Consider the following 16,245-nt stretch of genomic DNA (forward strand, 5'->3'; position numbering starts at 1 on the left):
AAAAAAAATTGGGATTTTGGGAAGGAAAATTAATTAATTTTATTGGTTTGAACTGGGAAAATCCCAAATTTTCAAAGTTTTGGGGATAAAGGGAGGATTGGGAAATTTTTTTTTTTGGGATTTGGGCCTTGGCAATTTCCTCTTTCTCACTTTTCTCTTGGAAATTTTGGAATTTTGAGCTTGACTTGACCCAAATTCTCCTTTTTTTTCACTCAAATTTTGGGAATTTTGGACCTGGGACCCCCCAATTCCCAATTTTCTCACAGAAATCTTGGAATTTTTGTCTCAATAAACTCTTAAATCTCCTTTTCTCTCTAAAAACTTGGAATTTTGGGTCCTTTACCCCCCAAATTCTCCTTTTTCCACTCAAATTTTGGGAATTTTGGGCCAAATCTCGACATTTTTCCCTGAAATTCTGTTGGAAAATGAGAAAAAAAATCTCATTTTTTTTCAGCCTGGGGGAGTTTTTTTGGGGGCCAGGAAACTTTCCCAGGATTATTTTGGGATAAAGGGAAATTCCCAGATATTTCAGGAGGTTTTGGGATAAATTTAATTTTTTTTTTTTATCCATTAGGGATTAATAGGATTAAGTGTAATTAGGTTTTATTAATTAATTCTTTATTTATGCTGATTAATGGGATTTATTTAATTTTTGGTTTATCTTTTATTATTTTAGAGGTGTTTTAATTATAAATCAGTTTTACTCCTCTTATTTTAATTATTTTTATTTTTAATTATTATTAATTTTCATCTATTTCTATTTTTTAATTGATTTTAATACTTTACAATTATCATTTTAAAAATTATTATAATTATTTATTATTTTCAGTGATTATTATTTTTTAATTATTTTGATTGACTATGAATTATAATTTTAAAAATATAAATATTTATTTAATATTATTTTGGATTTAAATGTGACCATTATTATTCTGAATTTATTCTCATTAATTTCCTTATTTAATTCAGTTATAAATTACTTTTAATACATTATTCTGACTCTTCAATGCATTAATCTCTTAAATTAATTCTTTTGTTTCTATTATTAATTTTTTATTTTCATTTTCAGTATTTTAACTTTTATTACTTTTATTTTAAGGATTTTACTTTTCTTAGTTAAAGTTTTAGTATTTTGTTTTCAATATTTTATTTTTATCATTTTATTTTTTAATACTGTATCTTAAATATTTTTAATAGTTTCTTTTTATTATTTTTATTTTTATTGCTTTGATTATTTTGCTTTCCATCATTATTATTTTAATGCCATTATTTCTGTATTAACATTTCTATTATTTTTCATTTCTTTTTAATTCCTTCTGATTTTGAACTGACATGAATTTTTAATTCATTCTTTTAATCCCATTCTTTTGAATTCTTTTCCATTTCAAACTCATTATTATTCAATTTATTAATGTTTAATATTTCGATTTATTCTTCTTTTCATTAGAATTTAAAATCTGATTTCATTTTATTTAAATGTATTTAAATTTTATTCACTTTTTTTTTTCCCCTCCCACCCAATCCATGGGAAAATCCATGGAAAAATCATCCCAAAAAAATTCCCCAAATCCCAATAAAATCCCACCCAAAAAACCCTCTGGAATAATAAAACCCCAAATTTCCCCAAATTAATCCAATTTTCCTGAATTTCTCCCATTTTCCCCAAATTTTCCTGAATTTCTCCCATTTTTCCCCAAATTTTCCTGAATTTCTCCCATTTCCCCCAAATTAATCCAATTTTCCATGGATTTATCCTCATTTTTCCCTCTCAAATTTAGGATTTTCCTCAAAACTGGGAATTTTCTCCACATCCTCGAATTAAAACTTGGGTTTTATCCCAAATTCCTCCATTTTTTCATGGATTTCTCCCCATTTTTCCCCAAATTCCACCACATTTCTATGGATTTATCCTCATTTTTCTTCTCAGGTCACAACTGGGGATTTTTTTATTGACCCTAAATTTGGTTTTAACCCCAAAACTCGACCAATTCTCTCAAATTTTCTGTTTTTTTTTTCCAAATTCCATCACTTTTCCATGGATTTCTCCCATTTTTCCTTCTCAGCTTTGGGGTTCCCATCTCAACTGAATTTCCTCAACCTCTTGGGCCGGAATTTTGGTTTTAACCCCAAAACTCAATTATTTCATCCAATTTTCTCACTGTTTCTGCCGTATTTTCACCGATTTTTTTCTTGTTTTTTCCATCTCAGCTTTGGGATTTCCATCTCAACTGAATTTCCTCAACTTCATGGGATTAAAACTTGGTTTTATCCCCAAAACTCAACGGATTCACCCAAATATCTCTGTTTTTTCTTGCTAATCCACCATTTTTTCTTCCCAGATTCGTGTTTTTCCTTCTCAGGTTTGGGATTTCCATCTTCGCTGAATTTCCTCAAACTCTTGGGCTGGAATCTTGACCCTAAACTTGGTTTTCACCCCAAAACTCAAATGGATTCACCCAATTTTATCAATTTTTCTCGTTAATTCTGGCGTTTTCACCCACAGATTTCTGTTTTTTCCTTCTCAGCTTTGAGATTTCCATCTCAACTGAATTTCCTCAATCTCTTGGGATTAAAACTTGGTTTTATCCCCAAAACTCAACTGATTCATCCAATTTTACCATTTTTTCTCACTAATTCTGCCGTTTTCGCTCCCAGATTCCTGTTTTTCCTTCTCAGGTTTGGGGTTTCCATCTCAGCTGAATTTCCTCAACCTCTTGGGATGGAATCTCGACCCTAAACTTGGTTTTCACCCCAAAACTCAACCCATTCACCCAATTTTTTCACTATTTCCACCATGTTTTCACCGATTTTTCCCGTTTTCTCCTTCTCAGGTTTGGGATTTCCATCTCAACTGAATTTCCTCAACCTCATTGGTTTAAAACTTGGTTTTAACCCCAAAACTCAATCGATTTACCCAAATTCTCTTGGTTTTTTTTTTGCTAATTCTGCAATTTTCTCCCCCCCAGATTCCCGTTTTCCCCGACGATGGAAAAGCTCCTCCTCTTCCTCCTCTTCTTCGTCTTCTCCTCCTCCGCCGCGACCAGCACGAACCCCCCGCCGTGCCCCAAGCGCTGCTCGTGCCAGAACCTCTCCCCGTCCTTCACCATCCTGTGCACCAAGACGGGGCTGCTCTTCGTGCCCCCCGGCATCGACCGGCGCACGGCCGAGCTGCGCCTGATGGACAATTTCATCACCGTCCTGCGGCGCCGCGACTTCGCCAACATGACGCAGCTGATCCACCTGACGCTGTCGCGCAACACCATCAGCCAGATCATGCCTTACGCCTTCTCCGACCTCAGGGGCCTCCACGCCCTCCACCTGGACAGCAACCGCCTGACGGCCATCGGCGAGGAGCACTTCAAGGGCCTGGTCAACCTGCGGCACCTCATCCTCAGCAACAACCAGCTCAGCTCCATCTCGCCGCGCTCCCTGGACGATTTCCTGGAGACCATCGAGGATTTGGATTTGTCTTACAATAATCTGGTGGATGTTCCGTGGGGCACCGTGGCCAAGCTGTCCAACGTCAACACGGTGAGTTTGGATCACAATCTCATCGAGTTTGTGCCCGAGGGGATTTTCTCCAACCTGCACAAGCTGGCCAGGCTGGACATGACGTCCAACAAGCTGAAGAAGATCCCGCCGGACCCGCTGTTCTCGCGGATCCCCGTCTACGCCAAGTCCAAAGGTTCCCCCCTGACCTCCCTGGTGCTGAGTTTTGGTGGGAACCCTCTCCACTGCAACTGTGAGTTGGTTTGGCTGCGGCGCCTGACGCGGGAGGACGACCTGGAGACCTGCGCGTCGCCCCCGGAGCTGATGGGGAAATATTTCTGGAGCATCCGGGAGGAGGAGTTTGTCTGCGAGCCCCCCATGATCACCCACAGGACCCCCAAACTGGTGACGGCCGTGGGGCAAAGCGCCTCCCTCAAGTGCAAAGCCGTGGGCGACCCCGACCCCTACGTGCGCTGGATCGCGCCCGACGGCAAATTGGTGGCCAACACCACCAGGACGGTTTCCTACCAAAACGGGACTTTGGATATTTTGGAAGCCTCTTTGGGCGATCAAGGCACCTTCACCTGCATCGCCTCCAACGCCGCCGGAGAGTCGACGGCGCCCGTGGAGTTCCGCGTGACTCCGGACGCCAACGGCACCGAGTGCGAGGACGAGGAGGGGAAAAAACCCGCCACGGCCCGGCCGGAGCCCTCGGACATCCTGATCTCGGCCAAATCCAGTTTCTCCAACGAGTCCAAACTGGAGAGGGGGGACAGAGGGGGGGTGGTGGTGGCCGAGGTGACGGCGACGTCGGCGCTGGTGCGGTGGCCGCCCCAGGAGGAGCTGCAGGGGCTGAGGATGTACCAGATCCAGTACAACAGCTCCGCCGACGAGATCCTCGTCTATCGGTGATTGGTTTATCCAGGGGGGAATAATTTAATGATTTTTGGGAGGTGGGTGGAGTGGAGGGAGAGGGTGGGGAGGGGAGGAGTGTGGAAAAATGGGTGGGGAATGTGAAAAACGGGTAGGAAATGTGGGAAAAGGGGTGGGAGATGTGGGAAAACAGGTGGAAAATGTGGGAAAATGGGTGGGAAAATGGGTGGGAAATGTGGGAAAGATGTGATAAAACAAGTGGGAAATATGGGAAAACAGATGGAAAAGGGTCTGAAAAATGTGGAAAAAGAGGGTGGGAAATGTGGGAAAAACAGGTGAAAAATGTGGTAGAACGAGTGGGAAATGGGGGGAAAAGGGGTGGGAAAACGGGGTGGGAAAACGGGTGAAAAATGTGGGAAAAGAAGTGGGAAATGTGGTGAAATGGGTGTGAAATGTGGGAAAACAGGTGTGAAAAATGTGGTAGAAAAAGTGGAAAATGTGGAAAAAACGTGGAAAAATGAGCGGGAAATGTGGGAAAACGGGTGGGAAAACGGGTGGGAAAACAGGTGGGAAATGTGGGAAAAATGTGATAAAACAAGTGGAAAATGTGGGAAAACAGATGGAAAAGGGTCTGAAAAATATGGAAAAAGAGGATGGGAAATGTGGGGAAATGGGTGGGAAAACAGGTGAGAAATGTGGTAGAACAAGTGGAAAATGTGGAAAAAATGGGTGGAAAATGTGGGAAAACAGGTGAAAAATGTGGAAAAAATGGGAGGGAAATGTGGGAAAACAGGTGGAAAATGTGGAAAAACGGATGGAAAAGGGTCTGAAAAATGTGGAAAAAGAGGATGGGAAATGTGGGAAAACGGGGTGGGAAAACAGGTGGGAAATGTGGGAAAAATGTGGAAAAACGGGTGGGAAATGTGGGAAAACAGGTGAAAAATGTGGTAAAACAAGTGGGAAATGTGAGAAAAGAAGTGGAAAATGTGGGAAAAACGTGGGAAAATAAGTGGAAAAAGTGGGAAAATGGGTGAAAAATGTGGTAAAGCAAGAGTAAAATGTGGTAAAATGGGTGGGAAAACAGGTGGAAAAGGATCTGAAAAATGTGGAAAAAGGGGACGGAAAATGTGGGAAAAGAGATGGAAAACACTAAAAAGGGGATGGAAAAGGGGTGGAGAGCAGGAAAAGGGGATGGAAAACATGGAAAAAGGGATGGAAAACATTGAAAAGGGGCTGGAAATGAAAAATGTGGATAAGGGGATGGAAAATGTGGAAAAGAGGATGGAAAAGGATCTGGAAACCACAGAAAAGGGGATGGGAAATGTGGGAAAGGGGCTGGAAAAGATGGAAAAAGGGTTGGGAAGGGGTCTGGAAAAGAAGGAAATGGGTCTGGAAAACGTGGGAAAAGGGTTGAAAAACATGGAAAAAGAGCTGGAAAAGGGGATAAAGAATATGGAATAAGGGTTGAAAAACAGGAAAAAGAGCTGGAAAAGGGTCTGGAAAACTGGGTAGTCGGTCTAGAGAAGGGTGTGAAAAGTAGGGAAAAAAGGGGCAAAAAGCGTCAAAAAAAGGCCGAAAAACATGGGAAAAGAGACGAAAAAAAATTGGAAAAAAATGGAAAAAAGTCCCAAAAAAATGGGAAAAAATCCGAAATCACTTACAAACCCCATTCCCATTCCCGTTGCAGGATGATCCCGGCCCCCAGCGCCTCCTTCTCCCTGTCAGACCTGGCCCCGGGCCGCGAGTACGAGCTGTGCGTCCTGGCCGTGTTCTCGGACGCTCGGACGTCGCTGCCGGCCACGCGGCCCCTGGGCTGCTCGCGCTTCTCCACGCGGCCGGAGCCGCGGCCCTGCCGCTCCCTCCAGGCCCAGTTCCTGGGGGGGACCATGATCATCGTCATCGGCGGCATCATCGTGGCCTCGGTGCTGGTTTTCATCTTCATCCTCCTGATGAGGTACAAGATCCACAACCACCAGCAGCCCAAGGCCAAGGGCAAGGCCCACGTGTGCTCGCAGACCAACGGCGGCTCCGCCGGCACCTCCAGCTCCTCCAAGCTGGGGGAGAGTTGGCAGCACCTGGAAGGTTCCGCCGGAGGGGCGGGAAAAGGCAGGGGAGGGGAGTGGGAGGGGGAAAAAGGGGAAGGGGCCGAGGTGGGGTCGTGATGGGACCCCCAGGAGGGGATGGAGACCCCGCGGAGGTTTGGGGTTGTGGGGTGGCCACCAGGAGGAGGTTGGGTTGGTCCAGGAGGGCCAGGACTGATCCAGGAGGGCCAGGGTTGATCCAGGAGATCCAGAATTGATCCAGGACATCCAGGATTGATTCACGAGATCCAGGATTGATCCAGGAGGCCCAAAATGGCCCCAAGGATGACTCTGGGAGTGCTTGAATTGATCCAGGAGGCCCAAAATGGCTCCAAGGATGACTCTGGAAGTGTTTGGATTGATCCAGGAGATCCAGGATTGATCCAGGAGATCCAGGATTGATGCTGGAGAGCCAGGATTGATCCAGGAGATCCAAAATGGCTCCAAGGATGACTCTGGAAGTGTTTGGATTGATCCAGGAGATCCAGAATTGCTCTAGGAGATCCAGGATTGCTCCAGTAACTCCTCTGGAAGTGCTTGGATTGATCCACGAGATCCAAGATTGATCCAGGAGGCCCAAAATGGCTCCAAGGACTCCTCTGGGATAGTTGGGATTGATCCAGGACATCCAGAATTTGCTCCAGGAGCTCCAAAATCTCTCTTAAGAGCTTCAGGATTGTTCCAAGGACTCCTCTGGAAGTGTTTGGATTGATCCAGGAGATCCAGAATTGCTCCAAGAGCTCCAAAATCACTCCAGAAGTTTCAGAACTGCTCCAAGGACACCTCTGGAAGTGCTGGGATTGCTCCAAGAGCTCCTGGAATGGCTTCAGGGACTCCTCTGGGCTTGATCCAGGAGATCCAGAATTGCTCCAAGGACAAATCTGGAGCTGTCCTGACATCCCTGGAGCTGCTCCAGCCCCTCCAGAACCTCTGGAACTGCTCCAGAACCATCCAGAACCTCCAGAGCCACTGTCAGGACCCCTCTGGATCCATCCAAAGGTTTCCAGAACCTCAAGAACCTTCTGGAACTGCTCCAGACCCTCCAGAGTCTCTCCCGGGACCCCTCTGGATCCATCCAAAGGTTTCCAGAACCATCCAGAACCTCCAGAACAGCTCCAAGGACCCTTCTGGATCCACTCCAACCCCTCCAGAACCTTTGGAACTTCTCCAGAACCATCCAGAACCTCCAGAGCTGCTGCCAGGACCTCTCTGGATCCATCCAAAGGTTTCCAGAACCATCCAGAACCTTCTGGAACTGCTCCAGAACCTCACCCAGGACCCCTCTGGATCCATCCCAGAACCTCCAGACCCTCCAGAACTTCTCCAGAACCTCCCAGAACCTTCTGGAACCTCCGGAGACGCTGCCAGGACCCCTCTGGATCCATCAAAAGGTTTCCAGAACCGTCCAGAACCTTCTGGAACTTCTCCAGACCCTCCAGAACTTCTCCAGAACCTTCTGGAGCCTCCGGAGCCGCTCCCAGGCCCCGTCTGGATCCATCCCGAGGCTTCCAGAACCTTCCAGGAGCTCCCGGAGCTCCGGGGACTCTCCGGGGGGGATTTTAAGCTTCACTCTCTTGGTCTATTTTTAAGCTCAGATGGTTTCAAAGATATTTTTTTAAGCTCCTCGTCCACGGACATTCTTTAGGGAATTTATTTATTTTTGTTGTTGTTGTTTTTTGGGAATTTCGGATCCTCCACCCCTCGAGGTTGTGACTCCCAAAAGGGGAATTTTATTTTTATTTTTATTCTTATTATTATTCTTATTTATTTTTATTTTTTATTTTTTATTTTTATTTATTTTTAATTCTAAATTTTATTTTTATTTCATTTTTTTGGGGGGGGGATTTTTTGGGGGGGATTTTTTTGGGGGGGACTTTTCAGGACATTTTAAATTTTTTTTTTAAGATTATTTTTTTAATTGTTAACAAATTACTTATTTATTATTTATATAATTTATTTAATTTGTTCAATTAATTTAATGTATTTTATTGAATTAATTTTATTTATGATTTATTTATTGTATTTATTTAATAACTTTATAAAATTTTCTTTCTTTTTTAATTTAATTGTTTCGTTAAATTTTATTTTCTTTATTTAATTATTTCATTAAATTTCATTTATTGGATTTTATTTTCTTTATTTATATATTTTCTAATTATTAAAATTATTTCTATTTATTTATTAAACTTATTTATTTTATTTTATTTATATATATATTTAAAATTTATTTATATTTTATTTATTTATTCATTTGGGGGGATGCTTTGGGGAATTTTTTTCGAGGGGGGAGATTTTTCTTGGAACTTTTCTTAATTTTTTAATATTCGGTTTTTTTATTATTATTTTTTTTCTTTTTAATTTTTGGGATTTTTAAAAAATTATTATTTTAGTTTTTCGAGGGTGGTTTTTTCTGGTTTTATTTTGTTTTGTTTTGTTTTATTTTCCCGGCGTCGGATCCGAGACTTTTTTTGGTAAAAAAAAATCAACAAAATAACAACAAAAAAAGAAAAAAAAAAAAAAAAAAAGAAGAAAATCCCGGGAATTTTGTTTTATTTTGTTTTTATTTTTGAATCCAGCTGGGAATCCTCTCAGGATCTTGGGATTCCCTTAAGGAAAAAAAAAAAAAAAAAAAGCCAAAAAAAAAAAAAGCTGGAATTCTTCATCTCTCCGAGGATTTGTTATAAAAAAATTCTTAATTTCGCAATTCCGAGTGGGTTTTTTGGGGGAATTTGGGGGGTTTGGGGTGGGAAATTCCAAGGGAACCTTAAAAAAAACCTGGGAATGGGAAAAATTGGGAAGAATGAAGGAAAAATGGGGAATAAATGGGGGAAATTGGGAAAAAATGAGGGAAAAATGAGGAAAATTGGGAAAAATTGAGGGAAAAATGGAAGAAATGGGGGAAAATGAGGAAAAAAGGGATTTGAGGAATTCTGGGGATCCTGGAGGAGAAAATCTGGTGAATTTTAGGGACAAAATCGGGAAAAATTAGAAAAAATAGGGGGAAAAAAGGGAAAAATGGGGGGAAAAAGGGAAAAATGGGGGGAAAAAAAGCTTTTTTTGTGTTCCTTGGATCCATGGATGGGCCATTCCAGGGTTTTCCTGCAGCTCTGATGGAATTTCAGGGAATCAAGAGGAATTTTGGAATCCCAGGTGGAATTTTGGGACCCCCAGGACCCCCAAAAATTGGTTTGAGTTGCTGAAAATTCCCAAAAATTCCCCAAAATTTGGGAGCACAAACCCCCAAATCTTCCCCTGGCAGCCCAGTGGGATTTTTAGGGAGGAATTTGGAGTTTTTTTCTGGGAATTTGGGTTTTCAGGGTGTTCAGGGGGGTCTCCCCAGTATCCAAACCCCCCAAAATTTGGGATAAATCCTCAAATTATCCCAAAATTCCTCCCAAAAATCAACACAAAGACACCAAAACTTCCTCCAATTCCGTTTATTGAAGCGACCAAAAACAACGGGAATTTTTTTGGGGAAAATTTTTGGAATTTTGGGATTTTTTTTTTAGGATTTGGGAATTGAGAGGCCTCTCCTCAATATCCAAACCCCCAAAAATTGGGATAAACCCTCAAATTTCCCCAAAAATCAACACAAAGACACCGAAACTTCCTCAAATTCCGTTTATCGAAACTGCCAAAAACGACGCGAATTTTTTTGGGGGAAACACAAAAATTTTGGGATTTTTTCCTGGGAATTTTGGGATTTTTCCCAGGAATTTTGGGGTCTCAGGGTGTTCAGGGGGGTCTCCCCAACATCCAAACCCCCAAAAATTGGGATAAACCCTCAAATTTCCCCAAAAATCAACACAAAGACACCGAAACTTCCTCCAATTCCGTTTATCGAAACTGCCAAAAATGACGCGAATTTTTTTGGGGGAAAACACCAAAATTTTGGGATTTTTTCCTGGGAATTTTGGGATTTTTTTCCTGGGAATTTTGGGATTTTTTCCTGGGAATTTTGGGGTTTCTCCAGGTGTTCCCTGCTCACCTGAGCAGGTGGAAGGTGAGCCAGTACATGAAGAGGGGCTGGGCGGCAGCGATGGCCATGGTCAGGTACATCCTCAGCTGGTTCTTGGCCCCGCGCACCAAAACCCCCTCGGCCGCCGCCTCCGACAGCAGCTTCAGCCTCAGCGTCCGGATCTGCGGGGATTGAGGGAAAAAATTTGGGTTTAAAACATCCTGAGGTCCTTAAAATCAAAAAAAACCCCCAAAATTCCCATAAAAATCCCATTAAAAAGCTCCAAAATCCACCCCAAACCCCCTCAGTCGGGACCTCCCAGAGCAGCTTCACCCTCAGCGTCCGGATCTGGGGGGATTGGGGGAAAATTTGGGATTTAAAACATTTGGATCAACCCCTGAGGTCCTTAAAAATCCCTAAAATGCAAAAATTCCAATAAAAATCGCATTAAAAAGCCCCAAAACCCACCCCAAACCCCCTCGGTCGGGACCTCCCAGAGGAGTTTCAGCCTCAGGGTCCAAATCTGAGGGAATTGGGGGAAAATTTGGGATTTAAAACGTTTGGATCAACCCCTGAGGTCCTTAAAAATCCCTAAAATGCAAAAATTCCCATAAAGATCCCATTAAAAAGCCTCAAAATCCACCCCAAACCCCTTCGGTCGGGACCTCCCAGAGCAGCTTCACCCTCAGGGTCCAAATCTGGGGGAAATTAGGGGAAAAATTGAGAAAAATTTGGGATTTAAAACACCCTGAGGTCCTTAAAACACCCTAAAATGCAAAAATTCCAATAAAAATTGCATTTAAAAGCCCCAAAATCCACCCCAAACCCCCTCGAGTTGAGACCTCCCAGAGCAGCTTCACCCTCAGCTTTTGGATTTGGGGGAATCCCCAAAAAAACCCCAAAAATAAAATAAACCCCAAAAAATAAAATAAACCCAAAAAAAACCCAAAAAACCCCCCCCAAAAACCCCAAAGACCTCCCCAAAAAACCCCAAAAAATAAACCCAAAAAAATAAACTCCCAAAAAATAAAATAAAACCCAAAAAAAAACCCCAATAAAACCCCACAAAAACCCCAAAGACCCCCCAAAAAACCCCCCAAAAATAAAATAAACCCCAAAAAATAAAATAAACCCCCAAAAAACCCCAAAGACCCCCCCAAAAAAACCTAAAAAATAAAATAAACCCCAAAAAATAAAATAAGCCCAAAAAAAACCCCAAAAAAACCCAAAAAAACCCCCAAAGACCCCCCAAAAAAACCCCAAAAATAAAATAAACCCCCCAAAATAAAATAAACTCCCAAAAAATAAAATAAACCCCAAAAAACCCCCAAAAAAAACCCCCAAAAAACCCAAAAAACCCCCAAAGACCCCCCAAAAAATAAAATAAACCCCAAAAAATAAAATAAACTCCCAAAAAATAAAATAAACCCCAAAAAAACTCACCATAAAGACAAAAATACTCAAACAGCACCAACTCAGGGCCACGTAATACCCGACCCTGCCCAGGACCAGCCCGGCCACGAGTCCCACGATCATCCTGGAGGGGAAAAAAATACAATAAAAATACTCAAATTTTTATATTTTTTACCCTAATTTTTGATTCCTCAAAATTGCCAAAAAATTCCCAAAAAATTCCTCAGAATTCCCTTTAAAATCGCCAAAAAAATCCTCAAAATTCCCTTTAAAAATCCCCCCAAAAATTCCTCAAAATTCTCTAAAAAATCCTCAAAATTCCCTTTAAAAATCCCCCAAAAATTCCTCAAAATTCCCTAAAAAAATCCCCCCCCGAAACTCCCCAAAATTCCCATAAACTCCCCCAAAACTCCTCAAAAACTCCCCAAATTCTCCAAAAACCCCCAAAATTCCCCAAATTCCCCAATAACTCCCCAAAATCCCTCAAAAATTCTCCAATAACTCCCCAAAATTCCCCAAAAATTCCCCAAAATCCCAAAAAATCCCCAAAATTCCCATAAACTCCCCAATAATTCTCCCAAAATCTCCCCAAAACTCCCCAATCCCCCAAAATCTCTCCAAATTTTCCCCCAAAAAAATCTCCGAAATTCCCCAATAATCCCCCAAAATCCCCAAAAAATCCCGGAAACTCCCCAAAAAGTCCCCATAACTCCCAAAAAACTCCCCAAAATCCCCCCAAAACTCCCTAAAAAACCCCCAAAAATCCCCCCAAAAACCCCAAAAATTAATTTAAAAAATTAATTAAATTTAAAATCTCTAATTTACCCCACGTATTTATATCCAGAAAAGGCCACGAGGTCGATGGGGGTGAGGTCGGTGCTCACGGTCACCAAATAAAGACTCAACAAAACACTCAAAACTTCCAAAACCAACCAGGCCAGGGCTGAACTCGCCACCAATCCCAAACTGTCCGGGGAAAATCTGGGGATTTTAGCAAAAAAAAATTAAAATTTGGGGGTTTTTGGGGAATTTTGGGGGTTTTGGGGGGAAATTTGAGGATTTTATGGCAAAAATTTTAGGATTTCGGGTGGGTTTTTTGGGGAGTTTTGGGGATTTTATTTGGGAATTTTGGGGTTTAGGGGGAAATATCAGGAAAATTTGGGGATTTTGGGGAAATCTGGGAGATGTTGAAGGAATTTTGGGGGGGAAATTGGGGGGAGGATTTCAGGAATTTTGGAGGAAATTTTTAGGGGAAATTTGGGGAGTTTTTGGAGGAAATTTTGGGGGAAGTTTTGGGAGGATTTGGGGAAATCTGGGGATTTTTGGAGGGATTTTTTGGGGAGATTTTGGGGGATTTTTGGGAATTTTGGGGGTTTTATGGAGTTTGAGGAAAAATTGGGGAGTTTTCGGGGGAATTTTGGGGAAAATTTGGAATTTTATCCCAAAATTTTTAGGATTTTTGGGTCGAGGATAAAGGGGGGAAGGTTTGAGGGGAAAGATTTGGAGGAAAAAGTGAATTTTTGGGGTTTTTTGTACCTGTTTTGGGTGCCCAGAGCGAGGCCGGCCAGGAGGATGTAGGTGAGGAAGGCCATGGCTGAGAAAAAAAGGGGGAAATTAGGGAAAATTGGGGATTTTTGGTAAAATTTGGGGAGTTTTGGGGAAAATTTGGGGAATTTGGGGAGTTTCGGGGGGATTTTGGGGAGTTTTCGGGGAGTTTTGGAGAATTTTTGGGGAATTTTGGGGAGTTTTCGGGGAGTTTTTGGAGAGATTTGGTGGAATTTTTGGGAGTTTTGGGAATTTTGGGGAAATTTTGGGAGAATTTGGGGAGTTTGGGGGAGTTTTTGGAGGGGTTTTTTTGGGAAATTTTTGGGGGAATTTTTTTTGAATTTTGGAGAGTTTTGGGGAATTTGGGGGGATTTTGGGGAGTTTTTTGAGTCCCAGAGGGATTTTGGGGGTCCCAAGAAGGATTTTGGGGGTCCCGAGATGGATTTTTGGGGTTCCAAGATGGATTTTGGGGGTCCTGAGATGGATTTTGGAGGTCCTGAAGTGGATTTTGGGGGTCCCAGGGGGTTTTTGGGGGTCCCAGGGGGGTTTTTGGGGGTGTATTTTGGGGGTCCTGAGATGGATTCTGGGGGTCCCATAGGGGTTTTGGGGGTCCCATAGAGGTTTTGGGGGTCCCAAGATGGATTTTGGGGGTCTCAGAGGGGTTTTTGAGGGTCCTGAGGTGGATTTTGGGGGTCCCAGGGCAGTTTTTGGGGGTCCCAGGGGGGTTTTAGGGGGTCCCGGGGGGGTTTTTGGGGGTCCCGAGATGGATTTTGGGGGTCCCAGGGCAGTTTTGGGGTCCCTACCCGGGATATAAAGGTCGGGGGCGTTGACATCGAAGCGGGGGGCGACGGGGGCGTCCTGCTGGTACCGAACCTGCCAGTCCTGGGGGATTTGGGGGGTCAGGGACCCCAAAAACAGCCCCAAAAACATCCCAAACCCACACCAAAATACCCCAAAGCATCTCGAAATGCCCCAAACCCCTCCCAAAATATCCCAAAATACCACAAAACCCTAAAATAACCCCAAACCACCACAAAATATCCCCAAAGCGCCCAAAGCCACACCAAAAGCACCCCAAAATAGCCCCAAAACGCCTCAAAATATCCTAAAATACCCCCAAAAAACCCTCCCAGTCCATCCCAGTTTGTCCCCAGTCACTCCCAGTCCCCTCCCAGTCCCCCTAAATCCCCTCCAATCCCCTCCCAGTCCCTCCCAATCCCCTCCCAGTCCATCCCAGTTTGTCCCCAGTCACTCTCAGTGCCCCCCCAGTCCCCCTAAATCCCCCCAGTCCCTCTAAATCCATCCCAATCCCCTCCCAGTGCACCCAGTATACCCCAAAAACCCTTCCCAGTCCATCCCAGTCCCTCTAAATCCCCCCTAAATCTCCTCCCAGTCCATCCCAGTTCCATTCCAGTCCATCCTAGTCCTTCCCAGTCCCTTCCAATCCCCTCCCAGTCCCTCCCAGTCCCCTCAGTGTACCCCCAAAACCCCTCCCAGTCCATCCCAGTCCCTCTAAATCCCCCTAAATCCCCTCCCAGTCCCATCCCAGCCCCTCCCAGTCCTTCCAGTCCATCCCAGTCCCCCCAGTGTACCCCTAAAACCCCTCCCAGTTCCCTCCCAGTCCCCCTAAATCCCCCCCAGTCCCCTCCCAGTCCCCCCAGTACCTGGTGTCCGAAGGGGAAGATGAGCAGCCTCAGTTTCTTGGCCACATAAACGGTGTCCACGGCAAAATAATATTTCAGTCTCCCCACGGGCACCCAACGACCCAGCTGGGCACAGGGAAAATCCAAAATTAGTCCAAATTTCTTCCCATTTTTCCTTATTTTTTCACAATTTTTTTCCTGGTTTTTTTCCCCCAATTTTTCCCAGTTTTTTCCCAATTTTCCCCGGTTTCCCCCCCCCCCAATTTTCCCCAATTTTTCCCAAATTTCCCCTAATTTTTTCCCAATTACCCCCCCCAGTTCTCCCCCCCAGTTCCCCCCAATTTTTCCCCCATTTTTTCCCAATTTTCCCCCCCAATTTCCCCCCCCCCCCGTTCCCCCAATTTTCCCCTATTTTTTTACAATTTTCCCCCAAATTTTTCCCAATTTTCCCCTAATTTTTCCCCCAGTTCCCCCCAATTTCCCCCCAAATTTTCCCAATTTTCCCTCAAATTTTCCCCCAATTTTTCCCGATTTTTTCCCCAATTTCCCCCATTTTTCCCCAATTTTCCCCTCAATTTTTCCCGTTATTTCCCCCATTATTTCCCTGGTTATTTCCCCTCACATTGTCCTCGACATGCGAGGCGAGGCTGCTGCCGTAGGCGGCGGCGAGGCTGGACACGGGCTGTGCCAGGAAGGCTCCGGGGGGCGGGAACGGGGCCGGGCCCGGGCCCGGGGCGGGCGAGGCCGAAGGCGGCGGAGGAGCCCCGAACCCCCGGCCCGGGGAACCCCCGCCCGCGCTCGTATCCTCGAACAGCGGCCTCGGATCGGCCAAGCGAGCGGGGCCGCGACGCTTTGGAGCTAAATAAAAGAAATAAAAATTAATTTTAAGGCGAGTTTAAAGCCCGAAATCGCCGAAATTCCCGGCCGGGACTCACGGGGAGCCGCGGGCTCCATGGCGGCGGCGGCACTTCCGGGTTCGCCTGCGAGGAGCGTCACGTGGGGTATACGGGCGCTTCTGATTGGTCGAGAGGGGGCGGAAGTTGTGCCCGGAGTTAAGATGGCGGCCGCGCCACGACTTAAGATGGCGGCGGCGGCGTCTTGTAGTTTCCATGGCAACGTCGAGTCCAGTGGCCTCACGGCTCCTCGGAGCGTCCCCAAAACGTCCCTAGAAGTGTCGCTAATGCTGTTGAGGCCTCGGAGGCCTCACGGGCTCCGGTAGAGTACATAACGGCGGCGTTACCGG

At 44.4% G+C, this 16,245-nt stretch overlaps 2 protein-coding genes across 2 annotated transcripts; one reads left to right on the forward strand and one right to left on the reverse strand.

The window, feature by feature from the left end:
• Nucleotides 1-2,985: 2,985 nt before the first annotated feature.
• Nucleotides 2,986-6,524, forward strand: LOC310918299 (leucine-rich repeat and fibronectin type III domain-containing protein 1-like protein; the record flags this gene model as incomplete). Its single annotated transcript, XM_083877153.1, has 2 exons — nt 2,986-4,397; nt 6,050-6,524. The coding sequence occupies 2 exons, from the start codon at nt 2,986-2,988 to the stop codon at nt 6,522-6,524; spliced, it is 1,887 nt and encodes a 628-aa protein (XP_083733279.1).
• A 3,806-nt stretch (nt 6,525-10,330) lies between these two features.
• On the reverse strand, nt 10,331-15,971 carry YIF1B (Yip1 interacting factor homolog B, membrane trafficking protein). The gene is made up of 8 exons (XM_083877256.1): nt 15,938-15,971; nt 15,625-15,860; nt 15,024-15,128; nt 14,163-14,241; nt 13,351-13,408; nt 12,640-12,795; nt 11,845-11,938; nt 10,331-10,583 (listed from the first exon to the last, which is right to left on the reverse strand). The coding sequence occupies exons 1-8, from the start codon at nt 15,954-15,956 to the stop codon at nt 10,428-10,430; spliced, it is 903 nt and encodes a 300-aa protein (XP_083733382.1). The 5' UTR covers nt 15,957-15,971; the 3' UTR covers nt 10,331-10,427.
• Nucleotides 15,972-16,245: the final 274 nt, after the last annotated feature.

This window comes from Zosterops lateralis (assembly GCF_965231275.1).
Source record: "Zosterops lateralis genome assembly, chromosome: 23".
Classification (NCBI taxonomy): Eukaryota; Metazoa; Chordata; class Aves; order Passeriformes; family Zosteropidae; genus Zosterops; species Zosterops lateralis.

Coding starts and splice junctions, on each gene's coding strand:
- YIF1B (XM_083877256.1), bottom strand. Junction 13,409..14,162: donor CCCCGACCTTTATATCCCGG/GTAGGGACCCCA, acceptor TTTTTTTCTCAG/CCATGGCCTTCCTCACCTAC. Junction 12,796..13,350: donor GCTCTGGGCACCCAAAACAG/GTACAAAAAACC, acceptor TAAAATCCCCAG/ATTTTCCCCGGACAGTTTGG.